The sequence below is a fragment of the Medicago sativa genome, chromosome 4 (assembly GCF_051527215.1).
Source record: "Medicago sativa cultivar Bolivia chromosome 4, Bolivia_mono, whole genome shotgun sequence".
NCBI lineage: Eukaryota > Viridiplantae > Streptophyta > Magnoliopsida > Fabales > Fabaceae > Medicago > Medicago sativa.
In genome coordinates, this window is record NC_140752.1 from 5380766 (window position 1) to 5390819 (window position 10054).

Sequence of the window (10054 nt, forward strand, 5' to 3'; positions counted from 1 at the left end):
TAGTTTTCAAACATGTACTTCATTGGTTTCAAAAATTTAAAGACAGGGTATTCATAAATTAAGACAAAGCTAAGCAAGGCAAACAGCAAAAGTAACAACAAAAGGGCATTCATAAGTTATGACATTTAAAATGTCAAAAGATTTTACATAGAAGTTGGCATTTCACCAGATATACAACAGCTCAAATTGATTGAGATCTACCGATTTTTTTTTTGTTTTTGTAATTTTATTTTCTAATTTTTTTTTTTTCCTCTCAACTTAATGAGTACTCTGTCCATTCTCAACACCTAACCCATACAAGACCCCTGCATATTTCTCCAAAGATCCACTAAAGAAATTCTCTTTCAATTTCCTGAATGCAGAAGATGTGAGTAAACTATCCGAACCCGCTTGATGACAAATCCCAACCCTCTTAACCTCCAACAACTCTGCAAGCTTATTCAACCCACCATGAAGACTATTACAAAACTTCATCAAATGTTTGATATCATACAGCATAGGGAAATACATGTTAATCAAATTAAAGAACCCAACTTGTGTATCAGGTAAATTTTGACAAGTCAACAACTTCAACAAATAACCAAAATCATATCCACTATGAAAAGTTATCCAATGAACATTATCATTCAAAACAATCCCAGATGACATCAAAAGCTCACCGAAACGCCTAGCATCGATACCATGTTCATTATTTTTCTTGAAATCAATTCCACTTTGTCTCAAAAGCTCAATTGAATCATTTGCAAAAACATCCTCATTAACATTAAATTCTCTAAAATTGAATTGCCAGATACAAAACCTATCATCTTCGCCGCAAGTTGGAAGATTTCCATGCTCATCAGAAAAAGTAAGACCCAATTGTATAAGCTTTAACATATCAACATTATCTTTTAGGGTTTGGTAATGATAATCATAATTGCTTTTGAAATTCCCAACAGGTCGAAGAACAATACCGGGGAATTCCGTATCCATAGCAATGAAAGGATAATCATCAACAATTTCTCGAATCACAGCGAATTCTTCTTCAAGGTTATCGCTCCAAACTTCACGGATCTGAATCGAATCGTCGTTTTGAGGTAAAATTAGCGGCATCACAGAAATTTTACCATAAAAATAACGGAAAATTCACCGGATCTGAAACATACCCATTTCAATTAACATCAAAAACAAGCAAATGCACATAAAAAAATCGAAAATTGATGAAAAAATATATGAAGATTGAATTAATTATAGGAATTGGAATTTTACCTTGGAAAATGGGAATTGAAAATTGGGAATGGGAATTGAAGATTTGTTGAGAGAGAATGGGGAGAGAGATAGAAGGAAGAGATTTTTGGGGAATGAAATCTCTCCCGTTCTAGGGTTTTCTTTTTTGTTAGTATCAATTTTTTTTTTATTGGTTATAAAATGAAGAAGATGAGGAAGATATTTTTATTGAAATTTGCGGTGAAATTTGTTTTTATGTTCTTGCTTTATTTTTATTTTTTGTGTGTTTCATGTGAAGAACGTGTTGTCCATTGTATCCATGCGGTTTAGAACTTTAGACAGATTTTAAACGAGTTAATTAATTCATTATGTAACATTAATACATTAATTTTTGATTTGTCAATAATATTCTTACTTATTTGTTGTAAAGAGAAATAATAGAATGAAATAATAAATGGTTTTTGGTATGTGCAAATTTCTCAAAAGCGACAGGTATTATGCAACAGAGTAATAATTAAACATTCTTTTTTGTTTTTAGCGTTTATTTTAAAGATATCTAGGATTTGATAAATAAGATAAATAATTTAAGAGTGATGATAATTTGTCTCCTAAAATATATGTTAAACAACCCAAAAATATAAAAAAAAATCTTAAATTTTGTGCATTTAATTAATCAAAAGTAAAAAATTAAAGTAAAATCGTATCAAAACAATTAATTAAAAGCAAATAAAATGAGGGGAGTTCGCAAGTTTGATTTGATTACACAAAATAGTTGAGTTTATTGTAGAAAATTAAAAGGTTTTGAATGTATATTTTTGTGGTGGTTTCTAATCTTCTCTATTTTCTTATTAGACTAAAACAAACAATTTTCAGTTACGAGACAATATTTAAGTGATGATTGCGTGAGATTGTAATGTCTCTCCGGATGTCAAGTTGCTTTTGTTGATCGCCCTAAGGTTACAGACATGATACAGAGTATAGGGTCGTCAATCCTACAATTCCCCGCATGTCTTCATAAGGTTATTAAGGTGGGGACATACTCTCTCATAAGTAATTGGAACATAAACAAATTTTGTATTCTTAAATTGTCATCTAAAAGATCCACCTACGCCTGTGAATTTTAGAAGTTTAACATATACCCTAACTTGTCCTCAGTAGATGAAATAGATAGGTATAACCTTACTAAAGGGACATAATAAACTATATAGTACAACGTTCGGAAAAGTCAACCAGAAATATCTTATGTAGCCTCATATTTCCATGATTAGACTGAGACTTAGGTATGTCACACTTCCTGAACATCGAAATGAATGAAGAGTTTTTGTAAATCTATATTTGTTAAAACATTATTGAGTGAAATACATCGGTATAATTTGATCTCATCTTATACATGTGTGTGTGAGCGCGCATGTGTTTTCAAAAGCCTGAGGTTTGAATATGAAATAATTAGTAGAAATATTGTTTTATGCATTTAATTTTAAAAAATATATAAAAAATATAAATATTTGTTTTATTAGTAAAAAATAAATAATAATTTTTTTTATAAATAGCGTTCTTTTAAAAAATATAAATATTTACACTTTTAGATCTCAAACCTAACCACCCCTTCAAGCCTCTAGGATTTATGAAAGGTTTGTTATCAAGAGAAATAGTGACAAATCCCTAGAAAATTCTTGCGCATATATTCTTCAAAAGATGGGAGCTAATCATGGAGGACTTCTTGTGAGTTGTGAGGGTGCATGAGCAGCTGCTTTGTCTCTCTTCAACACTTCTAACTGATGTTGCAGGAGCGTCCTTTATTAGGAGGTAGTTGCTTTCTTTTTTTCATTTCTCTCATGTAAGAAAAAAAGAAATTAAAAAAACAACACTTGTAGGTAGAGAAAGAGTGTAGTTTGCAAGTCAATGAACCACTTGACTCGTCTATCTATATACATGAGTAAAAGTAATTTGGCATTCCCTCATCTTAAGGTGATTGATGAGAGAGCAAAGGATGAGTATGAGCGAGAAGGAGGACATCCTCTGTCAACTAGAGAAATTAACACTAGAATTCGACTATATTGAGACCAAGTGATAACCCTATTCCCACGCCATACAAAGTGCTGAGAGAATACCCAAAATTACGTCGTAAGGACCAAACAAGAACCTAAATTAGGACCAAAGACACCAAGTATGCCCCTATAATATCTAGAAATACTCCTCCAACGCAACGCGGTGATTCGAGGTATCGAAAGCTCTATCTATGTTACACTTAATCCTAACCCCATTTGGAGTTTTCCACCCAATGAGAATGTAGATTTTGTTGCTTTGCATATGTGGGTAACTCTATTGATTTCAGACTACATATTGTTTATTTTGTTACACACAACGCCTGCTTCAAAGTCTTTGTTAATAAACACCAAAGAATTTCTACTCTGCTAAATACACCAAAGAGTGAGGCCAAAGATAATATGATTCTTGTAATAACCTGTACAATTTGATGGACAAAGGTTCTGCCACAATCATCTTTTAAAATCCATACCATAATTATGAGTGAAATCAAATTGCATGTTTCACCAAATATTTACAAATTGCACACAATCACACAATATATGCCAAGTGTTTCGACATTTCCCCAAGTACAAAGGACATTAATAATTTGAATCCATGTCACACCTATTTCTTTTCTCATTCGTTTTCAAATCGTCATTCAATAGTATCCAATGATCTGATTCGGTATAAAGTGTCAAACTAAATCCAACCTACCATTACATATATGACTTGAGTTGCAACGTCCTTCAAGATGATATTGTTGGATTAATTATTTAATTAATCAATTATGGATTGACAATAATCAATTATTATAAGTTGATGTCATAATATAAATTATGGTCTATTGTGTTAAGCACTAATTATATGATGAATTTGAGTGATTGGGCTTTTGTTACTAAATGGACCGTGATGGGTTGGACCATTTAGATAAGCCCAATGAGAGGTCCCTGCCCTCAGCCGTTTAGCTATTTAAACGTCATCCCATTAGACGATTAATTATTCGGAAGATTGGTGAGAAAACCTAGAGCAGACGGAATGAGGGTAGTTACCCCTCTCATAGTTGTCGGCGTTGTCTACGGTTATCCTTCATCAACCTAATTCAAAGGTACACAATCTCTTGTTCTTTTTGTTATTGATGATATGTTATAATTTGTATCTAGTGATTCATGGCTAAACCCTAAGAATTTCATCAATTGGTATCAGAGCCAATTAGATACAATTTATGGCTATACTTTTGCAATTTGTTATGCATCGTTTGATCTGTAAGTTGTTGTGCAAATTTCTTTCTCACCCTAATATATGGTTTTAGTTTTCAATCTGAATGCCAAAATTGTTTTAAGGGTTTCATGAATGCAACTGTATTTTTTTGTTCTGTGTACCAAATAGGTTTCGTCGATGTGAACCTTATTTGAATTGAATGAATGAATTCATCATATACAAGTAGAAACGGAACCTATATATACGTCTATTGTTCGTTCAAATTGACGTGTTGAAATTCATGAACCTGATATATTTAACAAATTCTATATACTATTGTTAAAGTTTATGAATCATATATACTGCAAATCCTATTCGAAGAATCACGTTTTGTTGAATAGCATGAATCTAAATTCTAATATGCTAGTATTCCTCATGTTTATAGATCATGGATTTGATATTCTCTACAATCATATTAATTATATATTGTTATGTGATTTGCCCTTAATCAATTGATGAATTCAAGAATTTTCGAATTCTCTCAAATCACTTATGATTTTAAATCCTTTTGGTAAAATTGTTGTCTTACGGCGAGAAGTTACAGGCCGACAGATGCCGATCCGGGTCAAGCCAAATATTCCAAAATTTATTATTATTTTGTGCCTATCAATTATTAATTATTATTTTGATCAATTTGGCATAAATTTTGGAATTATTTTGACAATTATAAATATTTTATATATTATTATTTGGGAAATAATTTGTTTACTAAAATATCATATTCTGTTTTTACATTATTAAGAATGGAGGCAATTTTTGAAATATGTATCATCCTTACATCTGAATTCTTATATAAATCATATTGATTTATAATTAGAGTCTCACATATGCTTATTTATAATTGCTTATTCTCTATTGATGAATATTTTTGAGATGACTATATTATAAGATATTCTCGTTAAGTCATCAAAATTCAATGGCTCTAAGTATAAGGATGAATGTCACACTCTGCGAGGTAAGTTGTTATTTAATTATTTTATCCTCTTGTGACTTATTGCTTATTATTGCACATATGAAGAAATTTAGTTCTTATTCTCTTTTGTTGTGCATTTATGATATCCTATATAGAAGTGAAATTCTTTTTCAGAATATTCTAAACAGAACTCTGTTGTTATTTACTATTTTCTTACTATAATGCTCCATTTTGTATTTGTGTTTTTTCTAATTTATAGTGGGAGTATTGAAAAATTTTATTCTAAGAGTTCTTTTCTGGATAAATTAGAAAACTATTTGACACACTTCTATTCCAAATAACAACTTTTGTTATTATACTACTTCATATAAAAGAAATTCTAAAGTCATATTTATGATGTGCTAATTTAAAATATTGTTAAGCACATTTTTCTATCATTTGAATATGACCGAAGTTGAGTAAATTTAAGTATAATTGTTTATGCATGATATTAATTGTATCATATTCTCTTAAGCATAAAAATTATTTATTTGTATAATTGTAATCTCACCTATCGTGGGTACAATTATGCGAATTTTGTTAAATAGATTAGCATTATATTGGTAACAGTCATACCCTATCGGTGTGTTGTTATTAATATAATTGTTATTATTGAATGTACCTAAAATGTTTATACTTATGTCAATTATAATTAGAATACTCTATCAATGTTTAAATTTTGTAAGACATAAGAATGGTACATTGTGATGATATAGTTCTTACTTATTATCGTTAAGATCCTTGAATGAGATTAATATAAGCAAGTTACTTTGTTAAAAGACATGTAGAAAATTGTATAAATTTTGCAATCCAATATTATTACACTTTGAATTAAATTTCTACCTAAATGTGTTATATATATATATATAAATATATCGGATTGCTACTATCCCTTTGTTATGTGAGTGACGGACATACCCTATCGGTGTGACGTTACTTAACATATCATTTTGTGATAGAGAAATAGTTGAATATTTTATTTAAATATCTTTCAAACCTTTTTAATTCAACTATCATTGTCTATTCTCTATCAAGTGGGAGAATCATTGCTATGTATTCTGTAACGTGATGGACATACCCTATCGGTATGACATTACTTAACATAATCATCCTTTTGTGGGTAAGATAGTTTAACTATCATTCTTCAACAAGTGAGAAAAATTCTACATGTCAACTAACTATATCTCATAAATAAATATATTTATTTGTTTTCATATTTTAGATATGAAATAAAGACTTATATTGAGGATATTAATTATGTTATTGCTATTCTTTAATACTTATGGAAGCTTATGACTATTTTCTCTTATATCCTCAATAATAATAAAATATAAGTCTTGTGTATTTCCGCTGCTTGTAACCTAATTGTTTCTCAAATTTGTGTAAGTATAATTGTAGGGTTTGAGTTTTGAGTGAGTTATTAAAGTTGTGAACAGAGTCTTATATCCTATTTTAGAGACTCATCTCACTCATATGATGATAAATTTTTTATATAATCATCATACTCTGTCATATAACGGTTACTATGTTTATAAAATTCTGTGGAATTTTAATTGTGAAAAGGAGATCTTGTGTTATAAAATTCTTAAATGAAAATTTACTTTCTCCTTAATTGTAAATGCAGAATATGTGGTTAACTACGAAACCCAATTCTTGATAATATCTGCCATTGATAAAATATGTATTTATGGGGTTTCATATTATCTTTGAGTTACCACTTGTGTTAATAATTCTGCTATGTTCATGTGCAAAATATGTGGTTGAGTTCATGAAACTCTATTGGCTAAAATTATATAACCACTTATGTTGATGATCTTGCACTAGTAATTGAGTATCCCACTGTTGAATATTACATTATTATAATATTTTGTATCAGTGATCACTAATGAGAATTCCACTTACTCTTGTTTATATATATGTGGGATCAGTGGGAGTGTGTACACAATATTATATATTATGAGCTCAAATGAGAAATCTCACTCTTGTTTATATATATATATATATATATATATATATATATATATATATATATATATATATATATATATATATGTGAGATCAAGAGAAATGTGTACACAATATTATTGTCGTTATCGCCATATACTCTTGTGCACACTATAAAATATGGCATAGCTTAAGAGACTTTAAACTTTAGTTTCATTCTATTATATTGAGATATATGTTAAAATTCTATCGATCTCAATGAGCATCATAATTGGATGCTTAAGTCAATTTTGTTGGAATATGCACAATAACTTCTTGGCATGCAAATATACATTGTGTTTCTGTTTTACCAACATTCCACATTTTTGAGGTCATAAATAGTAAGTACAATGTATAATATCAATACTCCTATCGAGTATGATATTGTGTTCTTGTGGTACTTATAATTTGAGATAATCATAAATGTTCTTTTGTTATTGACATTCTAGTGGCCACATTAATCCACATATTTTTCTTTAAACTACGTGTCTATGTTAATCCAATTTGGGGATTATTGAATTTCCTATTTTGCTTTTATGGATTTTCATAGTCACATTTTTTTTTTATAAAACTTGGATTAATTGAATGTCATAGAACATTTATCGACTTTGACTAAATGTAATTACTATCTCTTTATATGCTATCCCTATAAGTAATTACTACTCTTATACCTATGTGGATATATGACTTTTATGGAATTGAAAACTCATTGGCAGAACCACTAACCACAGACTTATATATATGAGTATTGTAACTCATAATGATTTGATCAAGTCTATGTTATATTGGGTTAGTGGGAGTTTGTTATTGCATTTTTTAAAATGCTTGGGCTATTCTTTAGTGACACATTCTTTTTAATTCAAACATGTCACTATAAAATCATCATTTGTTAGAAAAATGAATCTTTGATCTGTATGATTTGTTTTCCCTATCAGATTCAATTTTTGCAGCATTAAAGCTTACTTCTCTTTTGAATGATTAGTGCTTTGACCATACATGTAATTTTAAATTTTTAAATTCTTTATGACAAGTGAATTTTTTATTTTTTCAGTAATTGAGTATTGTCATCCAAGTGGGAGATTGTTGGATTAATTATTTAATTAATCAATTATGGATTGACAATAATCAATTATTATAAGTTGATGTCATAATATAAATTATGGTCTATTGTGTTAAGCACTAATTATATGATGAATTTGAGTGATTGGGCTTTTGTTACTAAATGGACCGTGATGGGTTGGACCATTTAGATAAGCCCAATGAGAGGTCCCTGCCCTCAGCCGTTTAGCTATTTAAACGTCATCCCATTAGACGATTAATTATTCGGAAGATTGGTGAGAAAACCTAGAGCAGACGGAATGAGGGTAGTTACCCCTCTCATAGTTGTCGGCGTTGTCTACGGTTATCCTTCATCAACCTAATTCAAAGGTACACAATCTCTTATTCTTTTTGTTATTGATGATATGCTATAATTTGTATCTAGTGATTCATGGCTAAACCCTAAAAATTTCATCAGATATTGCATGGCCACCCAACCAAAATCGAATTCTATTTCCATTACCATTATTCCATTGCAGACCTGAAGAAAAAAAATCCTCTCAAACAACGATAATTCCACGACATGCAGCTGAACAATTGATCTTTTTATCTACTATTGAAATGTTGTTGTTCCCCCACATTTACATTTAGACTTGAGTACCTCCACGCAAAATGCCTATGGGTTTTTTAACAAACACAAAGTTAGTTTCATGATAAGGGATTTATTATACATATTAAACTCCTTTATAAGTGGAACAATTCTTTGCTTAGACTTATCTCAACTTTGGATCATCAAAAGCTTTTTTCCATAAGAGAGTTAACGTAGAAAAAACCCACTAATTATACATATTCTTCTTCTTCTTTTAGAATTGAGATTTAAAAAATAAAAATCAATGGAAGAATAAATGGGATGATACTCCCTTAAAAAACTGGGACCATATCGACAATTCAAAAGGAATTTGTTAAAAAGGCTAAAGAAAAACAAAACACAATTTCAAGTATAAATTCAGAGTGGCAATTGTTTTTTTTTTTTTTTTGAACAAGCCAGAGTGGCAATTGTTAAAAAGACAAGACAAGACAAAACAAAAGGAATTTAACAATTATTTTTAAAAAAGGTTTAGCCCTAATTAAAAGTGGGCTAACATTTATATATATATATATTTAAAAAAATTCAAAATATTTTTTCAATGATTAATTTTTTTTTTTATAAATTAAATTTAAGTTATAGAGAAGGTGCTCCTGTCCAATGCAAAGAATCTTACAATCGAAAAAAATTCAAAATTAATTTACATTTATCTCCGTTTAAGGACACTCACAATGACAATATTTTTCGTATCTTAAGAAAACTCAATTCAAATTTTCAAGAATCATTTTTTTTTTCCGTCAAAAAAAATAATTTTTTATTTACCCAATAATTTAATAAATTTAAAAAATAAAAGTAATATTGTTAAAAAAAGTTTTTTGTTAATAATACGGGGATTATATTAGGAATATAGGTGGGTTGGATAGTAATTATTGTTCTTGTAATAATCCAGGCCCAATATTTTTGAAGAGGCCCTTAAAACAAACAAAACCCTAATATCACAATTC

The 10054-nt window shown here is 29.4% G+C and overlaps 1 protein-coding gene across 1 annotated transcript; it reads right to left on the reverse strand.

Moving 5' to 3' along the window:
* Positions 1–92: 92 nt before the first annotated feature.
* On the reverse strand, positions 93–1520 carry LOC146925713 (putative CCR4-associated factor 1 homolog 7). Its single transcript, XM_085758112.1, has 2 exons — positions 1249–1520; positions 93–1134 (listed from the first exon to the last, which is right to left on the reverse strand). The coding sequence occupies exon 2, from the start codon at positions 1090–1092 to the stop codon at positions 259–261; it is 834 nt and encodes a 277-aa protein (XP_085614238.1). The 5' UTR covers positions 1093–1134; positions 1249–1520; the 3' UTR covers positions 93–258.
* Positions 1521–10054: the final 8534 nt, after the last annotated feature.

Coding starts and splice junctions, on each gene's coding strand:
- LOC146925713 (XM_085758112.1), bottom strand. CDS start 1,092: ATGCCGCTAATTTTACCTCAAAACGACGATTCGATTCAGATCCGTGAA.